The sequence below is a fragment of the Staurois parvus genome, unplaced genomic scaffold (genome assembly GCF_062004578.1).
Source record: "Staurois parvus isolate SC_StPar_1 unplaced genomic scaffold, SC_StPar_1.0 ptg000137l, whole genome shotgun sequence".
Classification (NCBI taxonomy): Eukaryota; Metazoa; Chordata; class Amphibia; order Anura; family Ranidae; genus Staurois; species Staurois parvus.
The window spans coordinates 15,487,472-15,514,912 of record NW_028317933.1 but is presented as its reverse complement, the minus strand read 5'-3'; the positions used below and the strand labels follow the sequence as shown (position 1 = coordinate 15,514,912).

The 27,441-nt window shown below is 40.7% G+C and overlaps 1 protein-coding gene across 2 annotated transcripts in view; it reads right to left on the bottom strand.

Moving 5' to 3' along the window:
- The window catches only part of LOC149465861 (protein 4.2-like), a 64,438-nt gene extending 48,594 nt beyond the window's left edge, over positions 1 to 15,844 (bottom strand). Inside the window, exons 1-7 of one of the 2 annotated variants that reach the window (XM_089673392.1) lie at positions 15,686 to 15,844; positions 10,061 to 10,246; positions 6,893 to 7,126; positions 4,515 to 4,633; positions 3,591 to 3,719; positions 3,347 to 3,509; positions 1,244 to 1,382 (exon numbers count right to left, since the gene is read on the bottom strand). In XM_089673392.1, the coding sequence (XP_089529518.1) occupies positions 1,244 to 1,382; positions 3,347 to 3,509; positions 3,591 to 3,719; positions 4,515 to 4,633; positions 6,893 to 7,126; positions 10,061 to 10,246; positions 15,686 to 15,695 (980 nt within the window). In that variant the 5' untranslated portion in view covers positions 15,696 to 15,844. Of the gene's footprint in view, positions 1 to 1,243; positions 1,383 to 3,346; positions 3,510 to 3,590; positions 3,720 to 4,514; positions 4,634 to 6,892; positions 7,127 to 10,060; positions 10,254 to 15,685 lie in introns of those variants that run through there. The other variant, XM_089673393.1, reaches the window with a different exon arrangement.
- Between the last annotated feature and the right edge of the window lie 11,597 nt (positions 15,845 to 27,441).

Genomic DNA, 27,441 nt, shown 5'->3' with positions numbered 1-27,441 from the left:
TGGACAAAGGATTGGCTTCTCATTATTAATGCCAAAATGACTCTTGTCTGCTTGGGGCTCTTTTGGACCATATAAATATCTTGTCTGATGCGGTATGTATTTGGGTGATATTTGCAAATGGACCCATATACTATGCTTTTTCCCCTTTTCCCTTGTTTTTGAGGGGATAGTGAGGATTAAATGTAAAATGCTTTAAAACAATTTAAGTATACGATACAGTATTAAGTGGATAGTCTGTTTAGGGATATAGTATATACTTTGTCTTTTTTCTTTGTTGTCCCATTTGTAGGGTTTCAATATATAACTTGTTTGGGGAGCAGGGGTAGAGCTTGTAATGCCCTAGGACACTTCAAACATCCTGATGTGTTGATAATTTTTCAGCTTTCCACTGTGGATTTGTAATTCTGTCCAATTGGTGGACATCTACATTGTTGATTGAGGGACCTCTTCCACTTTTGGAATCCGCTTGGATTCAATGCTCATGCTTTCTCATGCTTTCCACTGGCCTTCTACAGAGTCATTGATGTTACCAATGGGTAAATGCTAATAGAGCGTTTATTAGATTCATCATTACTTTTTTCATCATGCTATATGTTTATCTTTATTTCTTTGGTCTATTTTTGTATAATTTTAGAACTATATACTTTGTCTCCCTGAAGAAGTGGGCTGCGTCCTGTGAAACACGTCGGAGAAACAAAGTATCAACCTGGAATGATGATGCCAACTATGACATTCATGCCATTAAAGGCTATATTTTGCAATATATATTGATTTTGTTTGTTACAAGCAAACTATGTTTTTTTAAAATGAATGTGTTATTTTCTAAAATTTCATTACCACAAGTGTGGTTTGAATTTTAATAATAAAGCTGTAGTTGTTATATTCTTTGAGTATTTAATTTTCTGGTATGCTGCCTTCAAAACCCTGTTAGTTTTTTCTGTTAGAGTATATATTTTTTCTTGTGCTTAGGCATTAACATTTGTTTTACCCTTAGGTGTGAAGGGGTTAACCTTTCTACTTACTGTATGTATAACTTGTCAGTTCCCTAACATGTGTGATTGTGGTTTGCACATAAGATTGTTATCTCCTCTAATTTAGGGACTGGTGTTAACAGATTTATTTTCTCCATAAAACACTGCAGAATGGGATTGTGCTATATAAATGATTACTGTTGGAGACAGATTGATGACTCAATTTCATGTTGTCATACATTTCCAAGGATTAAATACTTTTGAGTGTTTACCATATGCTGTCATTCCTGGACCTGTGAATCCGTGCCCCATTGTCATTGTAATACAAATCCTTCCTGAGACTCTCTTCTGTGTTATGAGCTGAGTTGTAATTTGTGACAATCCGAGTTGGTATCCCCAGACAGCGCAATACTGCAGAAAAGTGCAAGATTTATATTCAGTGTTCACAATCAGGTAAAATATGAGAATTATGTAATAATAATACTTTTATCAGCTTTTTTAATTGACTGTAATACATTCCCCAATTTACTGCAAATAAAATAATATAAATTAATATGTATGTATATTTAAAGTGAAGCCATAGTTTGCCCTATACAGGACAAATCAACAGGTTCACTTTAGTGAGACCTGATGAAACATCATGCTAGTTAGTAAGTCGATGCTGAAGAAGGTATCAAACAGGAAATACTAAGGGAAATGCTCAGTAAAGAGGAGCCATGGCTTTTTGCACCTGACAGACCAGGGAGAGAGGAAAAAATAGTATTTGTTGGCCGTAAGAAACTTTTAGAAAGTGATTTCAGTTTTATGTATTTTGTACTACGTAAGATGTACTTCTGTTTCTATTAGAGTTGTTGTAAAAAAATAGAGCTCATGCATCCACTAAGAGAAACAGACACTAGAGGGGACTTTGGAATGTAGGACATGGACCTTACAAGGAAGGCACTGAAATATGTTCTATGGAAGATCAGAGAGAGTAAAAAGAAAGAAAAACCTCAACGCAGGGCTGACATGACTGGGTGAAAAGGGGGTTTGACATAGGAGGGGTTTTAGTCAGAGGAGAGCTTGCATCAGGACAACTTCCTGCCTTCCCTCCCTTCAGGTTTCTGAAAGCTGTTTTTGGTATTTTGGGACTGATATGGGATTTGTGTAGATATGTCATAGCAGCTGGCTCTGTATGAGGTCCTTAGATGTGTTTTTATGATGGGCAAAAAGGTACGTTTGTAGGGAACTATCTTGGGTATGGCTCCCATTATGCTGGTTGGTGGTACCTCCTTATTTGTCTGTCTCCAAGTTGGTGTTTCTGCAGCTGGAGGCCTAATTTCATTTACATAGGTACTTGAAGTAGATGCCTACAAGGATCTGGTGACCCAGTAATACTGTACAAAATGTCAATATGTTGATATGTCACTATATTATTTAAAATTCATTAATAAAAGGCTGCTATGGCCAATAAACTCCAACCTATGTTACACGTGGTTACTTAGCTGAGAGTAAAGGGTGGAGTGGTGGTCAGGCAGTGTGGATGTCAAGGCATGTCAAGGAGACAGAAATTAAGGCGAAGTTGTGTAAGACAAGTTACTGTGCTTTTCATCTCAGTGATTGATGTTGTTCATGCTCACTCAGTCACTATGAGGTCTGTTTTTTATATTGTACAAAAAACCTGGTTGATCCTGCTGTTCTCTATCTCCCTTGTCTGTTTCATGTCCCCAATGCAGCTAGGGATTTTACAGAGCAGTGTTGGCAGCTCTGCACATGCTCAGTTTTCAGTGAGTTTCTGTGCTGAACATTTCCTCCCCATTACATCTGAGAAGCCCATGTGACTATAGAATCAGACAAGTGGGTGTATACCCAGTGGTAAATGATAGCCCCCTCCTCCATGCCCACTAACCAACCAAAAACAATGGGGGCAGGGTATTACATGTAGTTTGATGGGGGCTTCACCTCCTTCTTATTCTAAGACACAGACTGGAGGAGTGTGACACAGCCTCTGACTAGCAGAAATCCGCCCACACCATGTTGTTGCCAAAAAATAATAAAGATTTCACTTCCAATATGTATCTGTATGACTATTTGAAACTGTTTATTGATATTATTTATTTTTACTATGGATTCCAAAGGCTGTTTATTTTTTTTATTTTGAACATGTGATCAGCAGCAGAGGACTAGAAGCTCCTCCTGCTTATGTTTCCCTGCAGACAGACTGGGAAAGAGCTGGATCATGTGATTGATGTATAACGATTAGGAAAAAGGTACTTAGATGTTTTCTTTTATTAAAATAATTACAGTGCCATCATCTATATACAAAAATAGAAGGGAGAATGTAAATTAAACATGTGCGTACACAGTGTACACTTTAAAGATGGCTTTGGTAATACCTGTACACAGAACTGCTGCAAACACCCAGTGATGTCCGTATACTGTCTGACTCCCCTCTTGGAACCACTGGCGCAGCACCGGGATGCTGCTTATCCATTCATAAGACGGTCTTCCGTTTTCACACATAAAGGCAACTCTGTCCTCATCATCCCTTAGGCCAATCTGCACACAATATATACATATAGCAATGATACAATTTTAGTAGCAAGGGAAATTAGGAATTAATCTTTTTCACTTTCTCACCATGTCTCCTATCATCTGGCAGATGTAGACAGGATCACTTCTCTTGATGTAGTGCTTTTCTGGTGTTTCCTTATAGCGTGGGTTTATGTCCAGGAACTTAATGCCTATTTCAGGTATGTCCTCCTCAAACTATAAATTGAAATTCACCAGATTCAGCTCAGCATCAGCACATACAAAAGTAGAAAGCAAATATATATATATCATCTACAGGAAAATTTACAAGATGGCATCTGTGGGCCTAAGACTTGGGCAAAGGAGGAAATGGGACACCACCAATAACAGCATCCAGTTTTTGTTACATTTTCCATCCACATTCTTCTTATAGGGGAATTTAAATAACAGAACCAAAAAAATGAAGAAGAGCAAGGTCTAAAAAATGTACTATTCAAAGGATACCATGATGTTATAATTACTAATGGATGTGTTGACCAGCGGGTGTTACTAAAGGGCATGAATTATTGTAACACACCTTTTTACATCTTCCAGCATCACACTTCTTTGTGGCTCTTGGCATTTGGTTACATGACATCTCAGAACTGCAAAGGAATGTAATGCTAGACAACGTCCTTCTGCCCTATACTGTGAGTGCATGTCTGCAAGTGGGGCGGGTGGCTATATAATGCCCATCAGGTGTCACTGACTTTGATCCCAGTCTGATTGATGTCTGAATCTTTACTCAGGGCCACAAGCCCATAAAATCCTATTTATACTGTCCCAGGGGGCAAATGCCCCCAAATCATGTCCTACCCTGATAAGACTTGAACTTGAAACCATCTTTTTTTTTATTTGCTGAATATTTCCAGGCAGACATAAAGATCACCAACCAATGTATAAATAATTTGGCGTTGTTTATTAACACACCTATCTGACCAAATTGCCAGGGTGGGGACTGAGCATGATAGCATGCTACATTGATACACCTACCTGACCAAAGTGCCAAGGGTGAGGCTGAACATGACTCTCTGTGCCCAGATAGATAATGCCATCTTCACTGAGAACATACTCTCGCCGTTCAGCTTCATTGTGCAAGTACACTGGATCATCTAACAGACCAAAAGACCATAAAAAGTTTCAGCCAAAGTCAATATTTTACAGGGGAACAATATTCTTTTTATAGGAAACCTGACTTGAGAGAAATGCTGGGCCTGCAAAAGCTGACTTCTTTTAAAAAATGATAGCTGCCTGGCTGCAATGCTGACCTTCTTACATAGTTAAATAGTTAGTCTGGCTGAAAAAAGACAAAAGTTCATCCAGGTCAACCATTAAAAAAAAAAAAGTTATAATCCTATACCCACAGTTGATCCAGAGGAAGGCAAAAAAACCCAGCAAAGCATGATCCAATTTGCTCCTGCGGGGAAAAAAATTCCCTGGGAGGCAATTGAATATTCCCTGGATCATTCTTGGGTCAATGAGTTTGAATCACTAACTCAGAATAAGTATGTTAATAAGTTCTTATGATTTTTTTTACTTTCCTAATCTGCAAATTGATTTTGGATCATAAACTCCAAAAATGAAGCCAGTGGGACTTTACTAATGGATACACATGTACGATCACACATTGGTGCAGCACAAACAAGCAAACTGTATAGACCCAATTACATATCCACAATGTGTGCAAACACACACACATGCATAGACTATAGCAAATATACATGACATTTACTAACAAGTTTGCTATAGAATGTACACCAGATGATCTGTGGTGTGCCTAAAATAAATATGTGATTTTCCCTAATGTATTTGGGTCTATCTATCTGCTGTTGACATTTTGAAATGTTTGTACCGTATAGAAACAAAACTGGATCAAGTGTGCACAGGCATAGCTAAAGTAAACTTTAACTAAACAAACAAAACTAACTTTAAATTTTTTATAATAAAAAGAAAGAATAGGCAAACTGTATATCAAGCTCACATGTGGCCAGAAAGCAAAACCAGGCTTCCCCTTTGTTACTTGTCATTTAACTGGAAAGTTGCAGTGTACAGTTTAAAGTGGTTGTAAACCTTAACATATACCCAGTGAAGTGACTGGCCTCAGATGATACATAGAGATGAATCAAATCCTCCTACATAAGTTGTGCCTGTTTATCTATAGATGTCTTTCTCCTACATCCATTCAAAGTGCAGAATTTACACTGTATCTCTTAGCTATGAAAAGTAGGGGGCGGGGAGCTGAAATTACAGAGAGAGCTCTGAAAGCTGATTGGAGGGAAGTGACACCCCCTCCACCTTCACACATCACATAGGAACAGGGCCAAGGCTGTCAGTCACAAGCTGTGCCCTCCCCATCCCCATTTTTCTCTTGGGGTCAAGAAAACACATCAGAAATGACTCATGTTGATAGTAGAAGAAGGAGGCAGCAGACAGAAATGACACTTAGTACTCTGGATTGAGACAAGTACACTCTAGGATATGCTTTGTTCATATTTCATGTCTGTAAGTTGTCACAGAGCAGGACCTTCTGGTCCTCAGACACATTGTCCTTGTTTCCATGCTGACCTAGCAACTGAGAGTTGTGCTTCCCTGCTTTATGGCATATTACAAGATACATGATGTATTACAAATCTGAGATTCGTGTGTTATTTTTATTGTCCTAAGTTTTAGTCAAGTGTTCTTTACTCAAGCTTTCATAGTTTTAATAGTTCTGATTTGTAGCAGAATCACAGACTGTAAGGCCATAAAAATCATTTACATTCTATTATAAGCCTGAGAGAGCCCACAGACCTTAAAGTGGTATTAAACTCTCATTAAAAAAAATGCTGACAGGGTTTTTATGACAGAAGAGACCCAATCAGTCTCTTTTGTCATAAATGCTTTCCCCTTTCTGGCAGCTGTAATGAACACTGAGCCACGCATGCGCTGCTCAACATTCATTTATGTGACTCCTGTGGGAATGCACGACATTGTGGTCTGGCCATTTAAGCTGCCAAGCGAGTGAATCCAGAAGGAAGACTGGTGGAAGACAAATATGCCTGTGACCAAAGGAGCAGTGACAGTGAAACGCTGGAGGGCTTTGTTTGACATATAAGCCACCTGGGAGCCCAGGTATATTATATATATATATATATATATATATATATAAAATTGATTTTCTTTCTTTATATAGCTATTGATTTAAAGTAGGATAGGGCCAGTGTACAGCTTGAATAAACAATTCTGTCATCTCATAATGCAACCAGAGAATAAAGACAGCTATTAGTAAAAGAGTCTTTATCTCTAACTGTTTATTTAAAAAAAGAACAGTGAAAAAGCTTGTTAATTCCAGATACACACACTTACAGTACCCACACATAATATACACTTACCCTCACACCAAGGGTTAAATAGTATCATGAACTCCCCCAAGTTTTCAATGACTCCGCTGGAGATCTTGATTGACATTGTATAGTATCCAATGATGGCATTTGCTGGTGAGTTGACACACACTTTCCACAAGCCTTGCTTGCAATCAGCTACCCTGGCACTCCATGTCTTCCTGTCACTAAGGCTGGATATGGGAAAACTGGTCTTAGTTCCATCCTTTTTTGAAGGTTTGGGACCTGAAAAACAAAACATTCTGTGTGTTTAAATAATAAGCTCACCCAAGATCATTTGAATCAGCCATTGGCTCAAACTGGTTATACCATGTGGCTATTTGATCAAGAAATTGAACTTTCCATTATATTTTTGGACAAAATTGCAAAGCAATCAAAGATATAAAGCAGTGGTTTTGATCAATTGTGAGGTGATAAAATTGAAATTGAAAACAGTAAAGATTGCTTTTGGTGAAATTTCCTGCTTTTTAGGTTTTGATTCTATTTCAATTTGATCACAATTGAAATTTTGGGCATTAAAAAGTGTTCTCCATTGATACAAGGCCACAATCGAATTCACACTCAACCAAATTCTAGTGGTTGGTCAAGCTCATGGGTGATATATTGTTTAGTTTCTGGCAATTACTTTAGATCATATTTGTGATTCCTGGTGGCCTAAAAGTGGTTGAATTTGACTGAAAAGTGCCACATATATAGGACAATGGTAAAGTATCTCCTGATCAGTGCTGGACTAATGCAGCAATTGTGATGTTGACCAAGGCATTCTTGCTGCATTTTCAGCTTTGTAATGCAAAACAAATAAAAAATACAATGATTCTGAATTGCTACAAATGTTGTTAAACTGTTTACACCCAGTGAATAATAAGACCAATAATAATGAAAGGAATACTTAAGGGTACATATCACCAAAAAAAAAGATACAGATGGCTGTAGATCATCTCATATCTCCTCTGCTGCTTAGTCTTTCTGGATTGCATTCAGTGAACTGTTAGAGCTCATTCACACTGCCTGTACGTTTAGTACATCATTTTAGTGTGTGGATTGCTGTCAGTTTTATTTTTAGTGAGTTGCACTGAGGGGGCGAGATGGTGTGATGCATGTTTCATTGCTTTGCACTGTTTTCTTTTTAAACTTTCTTTATAAACTATTTATACAAAGTGACACGTCATTTGTGTCTCCGCACAGCAACATGCTGTGTGGTGACATGCAAAACCTCTTAGCGAGAATTGGGCACATACAAAACAGCTATATTCTAGGCGCTCTAGTGGTAACTGCCATTTATCCAGTGCTGAAAAACACCAAGCACCAAACTAGGTGTAATCGAACCCTTAGTGTTATCCATAAAATTACAATTATGCCAGAGGTTAAAAGCCCTCCAGCTTTACTGTACTTTGAAATTTATAATGTTTTCTTATTATTTATTGCTTCTAGATCCACTATGGTTTAGATGGGGTCTCCATAAGGAGTTGCAGCATTTACCACATTTTAAGCAGTATTCTTGATGTCTCTAAAGTGGGCCTGAAATTGAAAGGTAAAGATTTGCTATATGATAGGGAACACTGAAATATTAACATTTCCTTTTTGATTTCCTCCTCAAGACTAGCAGTACACTTCCTGTGCCTAGGCATTGTTGTGCCTTGAGCCTCACAGATCTGCAATGTGAGATAATCTAAGCAGCCATTCTCAACCAGGGTTCCACAGAACCCTAGGGTTCCTCCAGAGGTTTCTAGGGGTTCCTTGAGCTTTGGTGGTTGAATAGTTCAAGGTTCAAAACCATGTCCATCGTGGCATGACTGCAAGGGTGACATTCTGAGCACCACCGTAGGAAGAGTAGTCTTCCCAATACCTAGCACCAATCTAAATGGCATTTTCCTCAATAGAGTAATCCTATCAGGAGTTCCCTGGAACCAGACAATTATTTCAAGGGTTCCTCTGGGGTAAAAAGGTGAGACAAGCTGATGTAAGGTATCGTGCCTCTGATTGCTAGTATCACGACATTTGGAGTGAGATCTGGTGATATCACTACTGTGTTGATCACTGTTCTACTTCCTTGAAATGAAGTTATATCTGAAGACCTGCAGAGCAAGTACTCTTCCTGCTTTTGCATCATTCAGTCTGTGGATCTGTGTTTTCTGAACCTTTACTGTAAGGATGAGTTCAATGTTGGTTCAAACACAAAAGCAAACCAAACTTTGGCTGTTTGTCTGAACTCCCGACTTTTTGCTCATTCTGTAGGAACATGTATAGTAGCAATATTTTTACTTAGACTTTAGTAATGTTCACCTGCGTAAAACTGAACCCAGGCGTGCCTGGCTATTTTCTATTCTAATGCTGCTTCCTTAAGTGGAACTAAACTTTGCAATACTTACCATTCCTTCAACAGTCCATTATCACTTGCTGGCTCTGGCATCTTCTACCTGGCTTCTTCTGGGTTCTTGGGCAGTCTTCATTGACTGTCATGCACATGCGCAGAAGATCAGTTATCCCGATACGTAGGCACTGTGAATGTAAACTGAGCTGCGCTTGTGCAACCAATGGACATTCTAAAGAAGACTGTAAGCAGACGGGTATATTTCTCTTATTGCAGAAGAGAAATTGTATGTCTCTTCTGTAATGAAGAGCCTGCCTGCTTGCAGTTTTTTTACAGTGTGACTTTAGTTTTGCTTTAAATATTTTTCCCCCGAGTCGTCCACATAATGTGGGGTAGCTCTGACATGAGGATGCAAAGCCCTGCTCCTCTACCAATGTGGCCACCTCCACACAGTGACACAATGTTGAACAAGACATGCAGGGGCGGACTGACCATTTGAGCACTAGGGCACTGCCCTAGGGCCGGGGTCAGTAGGGGGCCGCATGAGATGCTCCTGGTACCTTTCATTGGCTTTTTCATAGTTTTTTTTGGGTGTGGGGGTGAGCACAGGGGCCCAATGATCCCTTATTGCCCGGGGACCCCATGAGTTGTCAGTCCTCCCCTGAAGACATGATAAGTCAGTAATAAGGGAAAGACCAGCTGCAGGGAGCTTACTGCCATAAATGGTGACTAAGTCTTTGCCCTCTGGTTGTGTTTTATGAACACAGCTTCCGTAGTTCAGGTCCTCCTATAAAACAGACTGTCTGCGCTTTGCCCCAAACGTACTGTTAACTTTTGTTTCATCTCACCTGTTTTTACAATGAGGTTAAATCTGCTCAAATCCTCCTGTCTTAGGGTCTGGTCTCGAAACTGTAATGTGATAGTAAATTCCTGCCCCCGTCTTAGGAACAGACGTGCCTCTTTGCTTAGGCCAATGGTACGATGCTCCCTGTTGTTTCTTGTAACTTGGAAATCACATCTAACAGGTGGTCGACCTGACATATAGATCAAAACATATATTAGCCTTTATAGATCGGAAATAATAACACACCCTCCAAAATAGTTACATTGTAAAGTTTTGCTTAATTTTAAACAAAATAACAAATAAGTTATTGATAATACATATTCCATATTACACAATACAAATGTATCTAGCACCTTAGAGGATAACTGAAGGAAAACATTTTAAATCCCTTACCCTGCTATACTATACGTTCAAAGAGGTCTGCAATGACAAGCCATGGGAAGTCAACACTTTTTTAAAATTTTATTTACATGCATGTTCATATCTTGAAAAAAAAATGTGTAACTGTATGCAGTTTATTATATATATATATATATATATATATACCTAACCAGGGGCGGACTGACAACTCATGGGGCCTTCGGGCAATAGGGGATCATGGGGCCCCTGTGTCCTTGCCCAGACTCAAAAAAGCCTATGAAAAAGGTACCAGGGGCATCTCATGGGGCCCCCTACTGACCCCGCGCCCTCGGGCAGTGCCCGAGTTTCCAAATGGTTAGTCCGCCCCTATACATTGTATGTTCCAGTACTTTTTCAATAAAGCTCTTTGGTACCAGAAAGTGTTCAGTATATGAAATCCTTTCTAATCATGGTGTCTATGATCACCGCCATGCCAGTCCCAGTGTCACTGACCACCACCACAATATTCATATTGCCCCTAATCACTGCAATGCACTCACAGTGTTGCTAATCACCACCACACCACTCTAAATGTCGGAGATCACCGCCACAACAGTCATATTGTCCCTGATCACTGCCACATCAGTCATATTGTCCCTGATCACTGCCACATCAGTTAACCACTTGCCTCCCAAGGCTATTTTGACACTTCTCATATAAATCAGGGTTTTTTTTACTAAATAATTACTTAGAACCCCCAAACATTATGTTTTCTAAAAGCAAAGGTCCGGTGGAAAAAATGTTGGTTGTTGCAATTTTATATGTCACATATTTCCGCAGTAGTTTTTCTAATGCAAATTTTTGGGAAAAATTACACTTTAACTACTTCAAGTCCGGACACTTTCACCCCCTTCCTGCCCAGGCCAATTTTCAGCTTTCAGCGCTATCACACTTTGAATGACAATTGCGCGGTCATGCAATACTGTACCCATATGACTTTTTTAGCATTTTTTTGAGACAGATAAAACTTTATTTTGGTGGTATTTATTCACCACTGGGATTTTTATTTTTTTGGTATATAAATTAAAAAGTCCAAACATTTTGAAAAAAAAAAGTGTTTTTCTTATAAAAAAAATAACCCAAATTAGTTTATAACCAAAATGATAATTTAAAAAAAAGGTTTTTACATTTTTTTTATTTTTTAATATTATTATTTATGTCTTTTTTTTTTAACATACCGTCACCCTACCAGTACAGTGTCACCATAGTGACACTGTACTACTTGTGGGTGGTGATGAAGATTTTGTTTTCTTTTTTTACACTGATTGCTTTTACACCCATAAAGGCTGTAAAAGCAATAATTTCTACTTCTCTCTGGCTGCATTCTTGCAGCCATTAAGAAATACTGTGTGAACTGTGGTTGGTCACATGGTACAAGGTTGTTGTGAATAGCCTTGTACCATGTGACCTCTGTGATCATTCACAGATTTCACACGTAGCAGGCAATGATGTCAGGAAGTGACATCTTGTTTACTAATGTTCCTGTGATCACTGATTGGCCAATTAGTGATAACATAAATCCGGACCTCACACAGAGGTCCCATACAGCAATCGGTGTTCCACTGTGTCCCAGGGAGCGCGCACAGGCAGTGAATGTGGAGGTAGTTTATAAACGGCCACCCGCTGCTGCCCTATTCCCGTCTGGCTGTTTATGTACATGGGCTGGACGGGAAGTGGTTAATGAATTGTACTGAACACAAACACAATATAATACAATACCCTATTATTTGTTAAATAGAAAAGATGATGTTACACCGGGCATAGATACCAACATATCACGTTTTAAAATTGTGCGTGCTCATGAAATAGTGACATACTACGATACTTAAAGATCTCCATAGGCAATGTTTAAGAGCCTTTGCAGGTTACCAGTCTAGAGTTCTGGTGCTAGAATTTTTGCTCTTGCTGTGATGTTCGCAGCAATACATCACATGTGTGGTGCAATCAGTGTTTACATATGTGCGTGGGACCAACGTACATGTTTGCATTTGCGCATGAGCATGGGGAGACACGGTGCTTTCTTTTTTTTTAAACGTTATTGTTTATTTTACTTATTATTTTTGATTTGGTCTCTTGATTATTTTTATCAACTTTGTTGCTATCACAAGGGGTGAACAACATCCCTTGTGATAGCAATAAGCATGACAGGTCCTCTTTATAGAGATATCTGGGGTCTACTAGACCCTAGGTTTCTCCTCTGCTTTCAAAAGAATCTGATTAAAATGATATCGGTTTGATCAGATGCTTTCACAACCAGAAACAGCTTGTAAACAACAAACGGAAACCAGAAGTGACAAAATGCTTGTTGCTTCGGTTTCATAGGCCATGGAGATAAATGGAGAACTTCCATGTACCAGTAGGCTAGGCTTGCTTGGCTTATAGGAACTGAGGCTGCTATTGGTGATACTACACTAAGCTATATTCCCTAACCACTAGTATGCCTCTTAATAAATACCTTGGACTGTCTGCTTTCGAAAAAGTAATTTGGGGGTATTTGTACTATCCTGGAATTTTTACGGCCTCAAGAAATGAGATAGGCTGTCAGTACATTAGGACTGATGAATTTTCAAATATATATACCGTGGTTTGTAGACTCTATAACAAAGACTACATAATATGTAGCCCCCTCCTAGTTTAGCTAAGGGGATCTAAGAGTCTGATTATTAGCTAGGAAGGCTGAGTAGCAGCCCAGGTGCAATAGTCAGAAGGTAACATTTGGGTCAGGAGCTGAGAGGCTGTGCAGACTAGCCTTCGGGAATTTCTCCCTACTCTAGATCTTTGGGGAAAGGTCTAGAGGCAGTGGGTGGATCTGAGGAGTTGCTGATCTGCACTTTTGAGGGATACTGGCCAATCCCCAACAGGAGGCTTGACAAGGGGCCTCGGCAAACCCTTAACAGTGACTGAGCCTGATCAGCAGCAGGAGAGTTTAGGTGGAAGATGGAGAAGTGAGGTTGAGGTACAGGAGCCTGGGAGGGAGCCAAAACTGAAAGGGGCAGAGGGACCTTTAAAGGAGGGAAGCTGTGGACTTCACTGGCCCCCTGAGAGAGGACCATTTGGCAACAGGGAAGGAGCAACCAAGCTTAAAGGCCTGGTAGCAGCCACTGACCAAACAGCGGCACGGGAGAAGGACTCAGTGAATACACCTACGCATCCTTGGCCTGAAAGGGGAGAGAGCATTTGGGTGGGAAACCTAACTCACTCTACAGCTGGGACTATTGCCCTTCTAGTAGTTAATACTGCATCCCTTGTCTAGGGATTCCTCCATACAACTGAATTGAGGAGCATCTGGGGTTGAAGAGATACATTGGGAGATGGTGGATAGCTCTCCAGAAGAGAAACTTTGAGAATATAGAGACTTGTACATAGTTGCTAAAGAGTTTGTCCTCAGTTACACTCCCATTGGGCATCCCGTACACCCCTTACCCAATCCAAGTTCTATATCCTCTAATAAAGCTCAAGGACTGGTTACTGTCTCCGAATGCAAGTCTGAGTAAAGGAAATGTGTGTTGCTGACTATGCGGGACTACAGGGGGACCCAAATCTCTAACGACTCCTAAGGGGGTAGTGCTACAAATATATACTGATTTTGTTTTTTTTTTTTACTAAAAAAGTAGCAGAATACATTTTGTCTTGAATTTATTTAGAAAGATTATTTATTTGTAAAATGTTATAACAAAAAGTAAGAAAAATTTTTTTTTTTTAATTATCTGTATTTTTTAATTTATATAGCAAAAAAATTAAAAACCCACTGGTGATTAAATATCACCAAAATAAAGCTCTATCTTTCTAAAAAAAAAAATGATACAAACTTCATTTGGTTACTACATTTACTACATTATTTGTTCACTACACCATGGGACTAAAAAAAAAAATAAAAAAAAAATGTGTAGATAGGAAGTCGCTGCAAAGAGGATGCAGGGAATTAGCCACGCTGATGTGCAACAAAGGATACTAAAATATGTTAACCGTATTTTATTTATAAAATGGCAAATGTATATGAAACATAGTAATTTTGCAAATGTCATTTATTCTGGGCCCATTTACTTCTTCGTGGTGTGTTAATGTGTTAAGGCAACTCATTGAAATGAATGGGCTGCTACTGCATCCTAATGTGCTGAAAAATAGACGCAACATTTTTGTGCATTGTGGTACGTTGTTTTATTGCCTTAGTGCCTTGCAGTACCAGTAAAATGAAGCATCACCACATGTTGTGGCTAAATGGTTAGCACTTCCGCCTGGCTGTACTAGAGTCGTTAGTTTGAATCCCAACCATGGCACCACCTGCCTCAAGTTTGCATGTTCTCCCTGTGCCTGTGTGGATTTTCTCCCACACTCCAAAGACATGCTGGTAGGCTAATTGGCTCCTGTCTAAATTGGCCCTAGTACAGTCAAGTCCATAAATATTGGGACATCGACTCAATTCTAACATTTTTGGCTCTATACACCACCACAATGGATTTGAAATGAAACTAACAAGATGTGCTTTAACTGCAGACTGTCAGCTTTAATTTGGGGGTATTTACATCCAAATCAGGTGAACTGTGTAGGAATTACAACAGTTTGCATATGTGCCTCCCACTTGTTAAGGGACCAAAAGTAAGGGACAATTGGCTTCTCAGCTGTTCCATGGCCAGGTGTGTGTTATTCCCTCATTATCCCAATTACAATGAGCAGATAAAAGGTCCAGAGTTCATTTCAAGTGTGCTATTTGCATTTGGAATCTGTTACTGTCAACTCTCAAGATGAGATCCAAAGATGTTAAAGCACATCTTGTTCATTTCATTTCAAATCCATTGTGGTGGTGTACAGAGCCAAAAATGTTAGAATTGTGTCGATGTCCCAATATTTATGGACCTGACTGTATATGAATGTAAGTTAGGTACTTAGATTGTACGCCCCTTGAGGGTTAGGGACTGATGTGAATGTACAATATATATGTAAAGCGCTGTGTAAATTAATGGTGCTATATAAGTTCCTGAAATAAATAAATAACATGCGCAGTACTGCGACGTATTAGTGCAAATGGGCCCTTAGAGTTTGCTTCTATTTTAAGTAATATCAATGCCCTATAAGTATAGCACACATGTTGTATTATATTTACTCACAAAACAATACCGAAGCAAGCTATAGTCAAATATAAGTATATGTACATACTAACATCCACAGTTCACTCATCAAGCATGTTACGTATCCTTCCCAGTATCCCCCCTGGTAACAGGTGCCGTCTCACCTTGCCCCATGTTTCCTATGGACTCCGCACTGGTACCTGTCGTCCTTCAGCTGATTGTCAATGCTCTGTCAGTCCTTAGAGCCTTTTCTGAATTGCTATCTATCCCTCACACTGTGTTATCAGCCAGTGCAGCTTCCTCCTGGTATAGCCGGCATAGTACGGAGGTATTGGTGGGGTGTGTGCTCATAAGTGTGTCACAAGGGATTCTCTATTTCAAATGTTTAAAGAAAATAAGATAAAGATGTATTTCTTGTGTCTCTGGAATGTTCACCTCGTTGTAAGAACTGACACCATGGAGGCAATCTTCTCCTTCCGTTTGTGTGGAACTCACTTTTTGGAGGCAATGTTGCTCACTGGGTGGTCATGCCGTGTCGGGCTGATTATTCTATATATTACTATATAGCTGGCATTTGGGTTTCAGTTATATAGTTCTAACCTTAAAGGCCAACTCCTGGCTCAGTACCCCCCCCCCCCCCCACACTTGTTTGCCTCTTCTGCCCATTGGAACAACTCTGCAAACTAAAACAAAATGATGATAGTTTTTTCCAGGTGTTTTCGGTTCACTGACGTTTCGGAGCCTCACAGGACCCCTTCATCAGGCATGTGAAGTGGTGGTCACATGTCTGATGAAGGTGTCCTGCGTGGCTCCAAAACGTTGCTTTTGCTGTAACAATGTGATAGCTAATTAGCTTTAGACCCATCCAGCTTGGAGATCCGTGCTGTGTTGGTGATATTCTTTCATTCTGATCATCTTCAGTTGTAGCTGATGATCACTGCAGCACCTGGCTACATACACAGCCATTTCTACAGGAACATGTGCGTTGGGAATAATATGCTGGAATTTTTGGTCCACTGATGTCACAGGTGCCATTCACCCTCTGCTTCTTTTGGCAGTTGGCAGATCCAAAATGGTGCAGCATCATGTAATGACTGCAGAGAGTGGCATTATTCCATAATAATGCCACTTAATAATTCCATGGGGACATGGGGGGGGGGAGGGAGACCCCTGCTCTCAGGCTCACAGGAATTTTAATGAGGCTGGGTATTATTCAAAAGATACAAAACAATAAAGAAGAGGGCATAGCGGCCCATTAATTCATTTTGATACCTCTTTTCTTCTTCCCTCCCTTCAGGCGGGTGGAGAGGAGTTGAAGGGTCCTTAGGGTATGGCTAACAATATGGTATGGTATATGGGTAGGTGACTGATCATACATGAATATGGCTTTGTAGAAGAGGGTCTGACGCATCAGTAATTTATGGACATTTAGAGGTCTTCCCATATCCTTGTATGGTGGATTTGGAGGTGGTCTCATTAGTATCTGTTGATATCCTCGTACACAACATGTGTTTGTGAATACGCATCTGCTTTTATACATTTTAATAAAAATTAATTTATGGTAATGCATAAGGTCGGTGGGCCCTCTTCTTTATTGTTTTGTAGCTTGTGAAAGGATACCCACAGTTCTAAGAGGGCAGCAAGATCCACATTTACAAGAGTAGCTGAGAGGAGAGTCTATTCTACCCCTAAGCACTACACCTGAGCACAGGAAGTTTTGTCTTGAGTTTCATTTTTTAAAAGAACCAGCTGCGGGGGGAAACAGTTCAAGAGATCTGTTACATACAGCAACCAGAGCTGCTTTTTTGCTTTGGAAATCTGCTGGGGAATACTTATGTGCTTTGCCCAGGGGCGGACTGACCATTTGGAAACTCAGGCACTGCCCGAGAGCCTGGGGTCAGTAGGGGGCCCCTCGAGAGGTGCCTGGTACCTTTTTCAAGGGCTTTTTTGAGTTTGGGCAAGGACACAGGGGCCCCATGATTCCCTATTGCCCGGGGGCCCCATGAGTTGTCAGTCCGCCCCTGGCTTTGCCCCAACTAAAATTGGGCTTTAAATTAGATCTAAACTCTAACTCAATGAAATTTAGTTTGCTAAACCACTATGTAACACAAGCAATTGAAATGCATTTTTATTTCCATAATGTATTGCTTTCACCTGTTTTGTAGCTTTGTTTTGCATCTCAGTGCTGCTAATCTCCTTTAGCCTCTTTTAGCCACTTCATGTCTACATGCACTTTCAGTGTCAGTTGCATGTCATTGCTCTGAGAAAAAGGAGAGAAGCGCCTCTAAGTGCAATAAGTCTTTTAATTCAAGTCTAAATGTAGAAACACTCACATGTGTGAAGTAATCATAAGCTTAAAAACCGTGGTTAACAATAGTTAACGGTGGGGTGGTAACCCGGGTGAAGAGCCGTCATCTTACTGCGATGTGGGGAGGTCAGCTCTCGGCTGGAACAGCGTGGTGGCTGGAGGGGAACAGCGTTGAGGCCGGCCGGCGTGCACGTCCTCCCTCAGAGCCGGATGGAACGCACGCTGGAACGTAGCGGCGAGTGGCCGTGATGACGTCAGATCCCAGGGTGCACTGCAACGCGTTTCGGAGCATGCACTGGCCGTGGCAGGCAGAAGTGCACTCCTTTTTCAAGCAGGGGGAGGTGGATGAACAGGGGTGAATATATAGGGAACGTGAGTCTAATTGATCAATTAACCAATTAATCAGTGATTGACCATTGCTGTCAGGTGAATAGTGTAAAGTCATGGATGTTAAATGGGGGGGTAACGGAAACCAAATGGAAAAAAGAGAGGATGTAATAAATAAGAAAACGGAAGATGAAAGAAAAATGATAAAATGAAAAAAAATGATGAAAAAATGAAAAAAAAAAAATAAATTAATGAAATGAAAAATTACATCCATAAAAGATTTTTGAACAGCTGAAAATCGAAGAAGCTATGTGAAAAAAGTTGATGGGGGTAATAAAAATACAAAAGGAAACAAAGGAAAAAAAAAAAATTATATTCTGGGAGATTAGTGGGGTAAAAGGTTCACCTTGCAGCACTGGCACATCAATTATGTAACAGTAGTGAGCAGATATTTAGTGGTAATACAGCATGATTGCAAGGTGGGATATGGTTATGGCTCTACAGGAGCTTCATAATAATTATAACATATATACATGTTGCTAGCGGGTATATTGACAATGGGTGTTCTCATCTACAGAAGCTGCTACAGCTTATTTAGAAGCCTTGCCCTCAGTGCCACACGGAATCCTACGCTCTTCATACAGTAGCCACGAATACCATGATCACCCCATACTACCATTTCCCAGGACTTTGCAGTGTTTGTGCTGTTACAACCCTTCCTCATTTTTTCTGAAGCATGTCATTGCTCTGGCCCAGCTTCCCCATGGAGACAACAGTGGACCATGTCTTTGAAATGTGTGTCAGACTGACCATCTGTGGTTTCCAACGAGGGAAAATAAGATGGGGTGACAATACAGGAGCACAACTAAGAGGCTGTTGTCATTCCAATACAGGAAGTGCCTAAACAAGGACCTTCCTGGTAGGATGACAAGGTATCTATTTAATAATAACTGCAGATTTGTAAAATTCAGGTCTGGTTTTCACCAATGCATTGTGCCTTTTGTTCGTTTTGCAGTGCTTTTTGCATTTTTGAATCCCTTTTTTGCATGCTTTTACCGCATTTTGCGGTTTTTCTAATTATTTTTGTTACAGTGGAAATTTTTTTGGTTGCTCGGCAGAATATAAATGCAAAACGTGGCAAAAAACATGGCAAAAATGCACTACATGTGTTTCAGCAGCTTCTCCATTGAACTCTATTGTAGCATGTGGTGTATGGGGTGTGCAGGGAGGGGTAGCACCTCTGGTGTTAGGGTAGGTTGTGTCCTTCCAGGGCAGCTTGTCCACCTTTGGTCCCCACCTGTCACTTAGCTCTTAATTGTGGCTCCTAGTAGCTGTAGCATGCGCAGCGGCCACACCCCAGGCAACAGTTTTGACAGGCTGGCCAAACCAGGCTGAGAATAGTCGTTGGTTCATTGACCTTTGGTGAGATAGGGACTTGTTTACCCCGAGCATGTGAAGACAGATTCCGGTGGATTGAGCGCACAAAGCCTACTGGAATAGGACAAAGCTCATGAAGGCAGTCTCCGCAAGTGATGTGGTATGCTAAGAGCATGGCAAGACACAAAAGGCGCCCTGGTCAACTATTGTACCCAGCCAATCTCCAACTGTCTCGATTCTTGTCCTGCCATTGGAGCAAGATGGAATCTGGGAAGAGAGAGTGTGGCTGACTATGCGCACCTCTCTCTCACTTTAATCCAATTCTAGCGCAAGTCTTGACATCCCCCAACACACCGTGGACAGCCCACTACCTGTTAGATGTCAAGGTCCTCTTCGAACATGATAGACAAACATCATCATTGTAGCAAAAACGCTGCTTTTTTGCTTTTGAAAAAGTCCATGACCCTTCCAAAAATGCAGCAGCTCAAAAAACATAAATAAATAAATAGTGTGGCGCTCTAAAATAGATATAAAAATATATATATATAAATATAACCGTTTATAATACGTGACCAAATAAATAAGTGACCAATTCATAAAGTGAAATAATTAAAGTATATCAAAAAATATAAATAAATACCTCAAGTGATCTAAATAATATACCTAGTGTCTCCAAGTCATGTTGGTGCATAAAAGACATTCCATAAAGTGATCATATATAATTATATCCTATATAAAGTGAACAACGTGCTAAAGTGCCAAAAAAGTGTACAAAAACATATATTTCAATTCTTGAATATTCTCAAAACACTCAGTCCATCCAGTGATAACCGAATCATGCGATGTGTAGTGATGAAAAATGGAGATTTGTGCCAAACTCCTCTCCTACAGGTGGCTAAATTGCCTCCTCACCTCCTCCCGGTGACCACTAAGGGCCAGCAGGCTTGCAGGATCACCCTGGATCCTTATTCCACAAAAGACCAGCAGCTTTTCTCCTTCTTTTTTTTGTGAGACTCCTGTTTCTCTCACTCCACCAGGATATTTCTGAAGGACAATGACTCACCAGTCCAGTGAGTCAAAAAAGAGAATGCCCTCTAAGTGCAGTAGTTAATGACTCCTTTATTTTCAAAAAAGTATAGAGTGACAACACTCACATTTTCTGCCAGTCCACCCTCCTCACCGATGTGTGGGTGTACTCCATGTGCATGGGACTTCCTAGGTGTAGCAAGATGGCGTCAAACGCCGGAAATGCGTCACCGCGCACCGGAAACTGCGGACTCGCGAGTCCGCAGTTTCCGGTGCGCGGTGACCCATTTCCGGCGTTTGAGGACATCTTGCTACACCTAGGAAGTCCCATGCACATGGAGTACACCCACACATCGGTGAGGAGGGTGGACTGGCAGAAAATGTGAGTGTTGTCACTCTATACTTTTTTGAAAATAAAGGAGTCATTAACTACTGCACTTAGAGGGCATTCTCTTTTTTGACTCACTGGACTGGTGAGTCATTGTCCTTCAGAAATATCCTGGTGGAGTGAGAGAAACAGGAGTCTCACAAAAAAAAGAAGGAGAAAAGCTGCTGGTCTTTTGTGGAATAAGGATCCAGGGTGATCCTGCAAGCCTGCTGGCCCTTAGTGGTCACCGGGAGGAGGTGAGGAGGCAATTTAGCCACCTGTAGGAGAGGAGTTTGGCACAAATCTCCATTTTTCATCACTACACATCGCATGATTCGGTTATCACTGGATGGACTGAGTGTTTTGAGAATATTCAAGAATTGAAATATATGTTTTTGTACACTTTTTTGGCACTTTAGCACGTTGTTCACTTTATATAGGATATAATTATATATGATCACTTTATGGAATGTCTTTTATGCACCAACATGACTTGGAGACACTAGGTATATTATTTAGATCACTTGAGGTATTTATTTATATTTTTTGATATACTTTAATTATTTCACTTTATGAATTGGTCACTTATTTATTTGGTCACGTATTATAAACGGTTATATTTATATATATATATTTTTATATCTATTTTAGAGCGCCACACTATTTATTTATTTATGTTTACACTGTATCAGGTATCAGCAGGAGAGTGCTGGCAGCTTTAAGGTTGTTTTTTTCACCATTTATAGCGCAGGAGGAACTTTGATCACTCAAAAAAACATAGATGCCTTAGACGAGTGTACCACTCAGTACAATATTCAGCCCCATCCAATAACAGCCTGCCTTAAGGCCCACACACACAACAAGAAAATCATAACAAAATTTTTGTACGTGGAGCGATCGTATGATAATCTGATAATTAGTATACAGCTTTTGAGAGCCAATCACGACAGTTCATGCAACAATAATCCAAGGGACAAGCACGAAAATGTTTCTTCTACAATACCAGATCCTATGATTTTTGTTTAGTCAGTACAGTTTTCATCCAAAAATGCAATACAATTACAATTCAATACATAATTTCCAAAATTCTATTCAGTCGTACGAGACTTTTTGTACGTTGAGTAACCTTTTTATTTTCAATATGGAGACTAGCATGCAAAAAAAAAAGGACAATCATTTGTTCAATATTCTTATCGTGTGTACTAGGCATAAGTCTTCGACCACCAGGAGGGATGCAGAGCAACTAGTTGGCTCCATGTGCAGGAGGCCTTATGCTTACATAAGATTTTACTAATTGTGTTTTGGTCTACAGGCATACCTCTGTTCATGAATTTAATGCATTCTCCGGGACATTTCGTATTGTGCAAAGTTTGTAAACCAAAACACGGTTTCCCATAGGAATGCATTGAAAACCAATGAATCCATTCCGGAGGCCAGAAAAAAGTAAAAAAAAGTCTTATCTGTTCAAAACTCTTTATAAAGTGCACTTTAAAGGCACGGGGCCGGCGCTATAAACCTCCCAGGCACAATGCATCCTGGGGAAACTTACTTAGTATTGCGAAAAAAATTTGTAAACCGAGGCATTATTTTCAATGGATTTTCATTTATAAACCGAAAATTACGTTAACCAAGATATTCGTAAACCGAGGAGCGCTTGTACTTTTAAAGTTTTATGGTGTTTATAAACTTGATAACATTTTAATATTGATTTGAAATTGATTTTGTGCGGTGCAACTAAACTGTTCATAAATGGCTTGAAGCTTTACTTGCCTTTTTTGAATATTTTCTTTCACCTTTGTTTACAGAATTTGGGGTAGAAATCGTTGAGGACTCATTCATACCATGGTGCAGAGATGTCAGTTTTTCTGCATGCATTCTGCAAGAGCACAACAAAATCGATTTTTCTCTAAGTGCCCTGTTCACACCACAATACTAGTATCACATGCAGATTTTTTCTGCGCAGAAATCTGCAACATGTATAAAACTCATTGAAACATGCATGAAAACCGATGTAAACTGCTCTCTCTGCAAGTGATATCTGCGTGTCAGTTCCCATCAGTTTTCTGCACGTATGGTGTACGCCTTAGCCCTGGGTTACACTGGAGCAACTTGTCATGCGATTTGACAGTTTCAAATTGCATGACAAGTTGCAATTGTCACCAATGGATCCATTCAAATTGATGTGACTTCTGCACTATTCTTTGCGATTTCAGGTGTGACATGCATAGACATCTGTGCATGAAGATATCTGCCAAGTTGCACTGATATGCGACTTTGAAATCATGCTACTTCAAGTGAAATTAAACCCTTACAGCCAAGAAAACGGCCATCATATTCTGTTCTGATCTGCAGGTGCCATGGTGCTGCACGTGATCATTTATGACTCCAGCCAATTGATGACTTGACAGTTCAGTTAAGCGTACAAGCAATTGTGCCAGTTTTTATTCAAGGCATGACTTGTATGGAACTCTTTTGGCAAACATTAAAATCAATGGATTTAGTTCCTCTTTAAACCTTTCAAGTAGTTTTGACTGTAAAAGTTCCAGTATCTATGGATTACTGTGATGTCCCTGTGCATCATCGCTGCCTCAAGGGAATGCTGAGTGCATGATATCCCACAGGAATGCGCCCCAGCACTGTGAAGGGATTTTTCATGCAAGGTTTACATTAACTTCTTGCCGACCGCGCATAGCCGAATGACGGCTTCACCGCGGCCGGCCAGTTCTGAGTGGACGTCATATGACGTCCTCCCAGAACGCGCTCTCCTGCGCGCCCCAGGGGGCGCGCACCCGGCGATCTCCGTGATCGCTGTGTCCTACGGACACAGCTGATCACGTGATGTGGTGAAAGGCCGATCCCACCGGCCTTTTACCACGTGATCAGCGGTGTCCAATGACACGCTGATCACAGGAAAATGCAAGTGCCGGTTCTCGGCTGCACTTTCCTCACGCTGTCAGATCGTGAGGAAAGTACTGCCGAGAACCGGCAGTTGTCAGAGCGGGGATCGGCACCGATCATCAGGGCACTGATGATCAGTGCCCTGATGATCGGTGCCCAGCAGTGACACCCGCAAGTTCTGCCCAGCAGTGCGCCCACTAGCCCCGCCCACCCTTTCCCAGCAGTGCCCCCACCTGTGCCCAGCAGTGCCCCCACCTGTGTCACTCTGCAGTGCCACCTACCTGTGCCCAGAAGTGCCACCTACATGTGCCCAGCAGTGCCACCCACCTGTGCCCACCCACCAGTGCCACCCACCTGTGCCCACCAGTGCCACCCACCTGTGCCCACCCACCAGTGCTGCCCACCAGTGCCACCCACCAGTGCAGCCCAGCAGTGCTGCCAGTCAGTGCCACCAGTCAGTGCCCAGGGGTTGTGCCAGTCAGTGCCGCCAGTCAGTGCCCAGAAGTGATGCCAGTCAGTGCCGTCTATCAGTACCCATCATCAGTGTCACCTATCAGTGCCGCCTATCAGTGCTGCATATCAGTGCCGCCTATCCGTGACCCCTAATTAGTGCTGTCTATCAGTGCCGCCTATCCGTGCCACCTCATTAGTACTGCCTATCAGTGCCCATCAGTGCCGCCTATCAGTGCCCATCAGTGCCACCTATCAGTGCCCATCAGTGCCGCCTATCAGTGCCCATCAGTGCCGCCTCATCAACGCAAATCAGTGAAGGAGAAAAAATACCTGTTTGAAAAATTTTATAAAAGAAACAAATAAACTTTTTTTTTTTTTCAAATTTTTTGCACTTTTTTTTAATTTATAGCGCAAAAAGTAAAGCGCCCAGTGGCGATTAAATACCACCAAAAGAAAGCTCTATTTGTGAGAAAAAAATGATCAAAATTTCATATGGGTACAATGTTGCATGACCGCGCAATTGTCAATCAAAGTGCGGCAGCGCTGAAAGCTGAAAATTGGCCTGGTAAGGAAGGGGGTATAAGTGCCTGGTAGGCAAGTGGTTAAAATAGAACTAAAGGCAATTTTTTTTTCATTTTGGAGAGAGTAAGGGAGGGTTATAACTCCTGTCAGTTTATTTTTTGCCAGCTGTGTCCCATTGGGGAGATTTACATTCACTTCCTATCCCATAGTCAAAACAGGAAGTGAGAAAATCTCTGCAAATTAAGGGAATTCCTTGTGGACCCCCAGGTCAACAGAACTAGTGTCCCCATTGGAAAAATTCACTTCTTTTACTTTTCTGGGAACAACCCAAAATCTGATTTTTTTTTTACTTTCACTTTTGATAATAATGGTAAACAGGACAAATAAAGAGGGTGAATCTCCCTAATGGGGTCACAGACAGCAATAAAAACCTGACAGGTGCTCCAGTTGCTCTCTACTCTAAACAAAACTACAAATAAATGTTTTACCTTTAGTTATACAGTGGTACCTCGGTTTTACAAATGCCTCGGTTAACGTAATTTTTGGTTTACAAATGATAATCCATTCAAAATAATGTCTCGGTTTACAAATTGTTTTTGCAATACGAAGCAAGTTTCCCCAGGATGCATTGCGCCTGGGAGGTTTATAGCGCCGCTGGAGTCTGTGGGTAGCATGTGACGTTGAGTGTGGAGGGTTTGATGCGGTTTTTGCATCGAGTTTTGGAGCCATTCTGGAAATGTTTTAATCATGTCCCTGTACAGTATGTATGCCTTTAAAGTGCACTTTATAAAGAGTTTTGAACGGATAAAATACTTTTTTTTTAACTGTTTTCTGACCTCCGGAACGGATTAATTGGTTCTTAATGCATTCCTATGGGAAACCACATTTCAGTTTACGAATTTTTCGCAATAAAAAATTTCCTGGAAATGCATTAAATTCGTAAACTGAGGTACCACTGTACTTTAATTTAAATTACATCACAAACATCTGTTTCTATTTCTATATATCTCCATTGATCAGTGCAAAAAATAAGTCCATATGATACTGCTTCTTTTATGGTATTGTATGATGTTAAAGGTATAAGATGTCTAATGAAAACACTGTAGCCTGGATTAAGCTGATAACATTCATAGAAATTCAGTTACTCCAGCAGAGCGACTACCAAGTAGTAAAGAGAAACTCCCACTGATAGAGCTAGGTCATACTTTTGCAATGTGCATAAGGAAGATAAGATGCAAAAGCATAGTTCAGTTAGGACAGACAGACAACACGTATGCAGAGGTGTTTTCCAAAGTGTCAGATACGTCATACTGGTCACAGCCATCTTCAGTGTAGGTGGTGCCTGGCAAAAACTGGGATCTACACTATATGGCCAAATGTTTGTAAATAGCAGACTGTAACATCTATATGAGTTTTTTGCATATCACATTTCAAAGCCATGAGCTGTAACAGTCTCTAATCTTCTGGGAAGGCTTTCTACAAAATTTTGAAGTACATCTGTGGGATTGTGTCCGTTCGGCCAAAGAGCATTTGTGAAGTCAGGTACTGATGTTGGACCAGAAGACTTTCCAATCACGCCAAGGTGATCAGTCATACAAGATAAGGGCTCTGTGTAGGCCACTCAAGTTCCTCCACACTATAGTCATCACACCATGTCTTCATGGAACAGGGGCACAATCATGCTGGAACAGAAAAGGGCCTTCTCAAAATTGTTGGACATGCACAATTCTCTAAAATGTCCTTGTATACTATGCTGTAGTATTACAGTAACCTTTACTGGGAACACCAGAATTTATTAATTTGTTTATAACTAAGATGTCCAACAAGCTGAAATACATAGGGGTGATGGCCAGTTGTCCCCAAACTTATTGTATGTGCAGAAAAGCGCTGTTGGAATAAAATGAGTTAGCTGCAAGTATCAGGAGTTAAATGAAACTTTTGCAGATTTTCTATTTATATATTATATTGAATGTCTTTCTTTTTTATTGTAGTCATGATTAATAAAAAATAAATTCCTTAAAAAATATTCCTGTTTAGTCAAGTATATATTATACACTGCATATGAATACTGTGTAGTCCTCTTTTCAGCCAACGGGGTCTTGGCTCCATTTCTATTTTGTTTTCTCCTGTCTGTCATTGTCTTACTATGTGTTATAGAAAGTCTGTTTATTTTTACAGAGGTACAGTTCTAAATGAAATTTTCATACACAAGTGAATGAGTCAGAGGAAGTGCAGTCCACAGTTTTAAATGAGAGACTGTGTCTAAAAGGAAGCTTCGTTTGCTGTTGTTACGCTTACCGCTAACGCAGGTGGCCAGACACTATAGCAGGCTTCTGTGTTCTTCACCTATAGCAGCCCCCTTTCCCATAAGGCAAGTAGGCCTACCAGTTCTTGGTTGCCCCCAGAACTTGCTACTGTGCCTGGCTACCATGAAGGCAGGAATGAACTGAGCACAGCAAACAGGCACTTGTGGTCGGCAGACAGGCAGAGTGGTTCAATGACAGTGCAGGTACAAGGAACGCAAGGTAGTAGTCAGGTCCAATCAGAATCAAAAGGCAGGCAGACTTCAGAGAATAGTTGATATCCAATCCGAGGTCATACACAGGAAAATTCAAGCAGCAGGGCAGACAAACAGGTTGCTT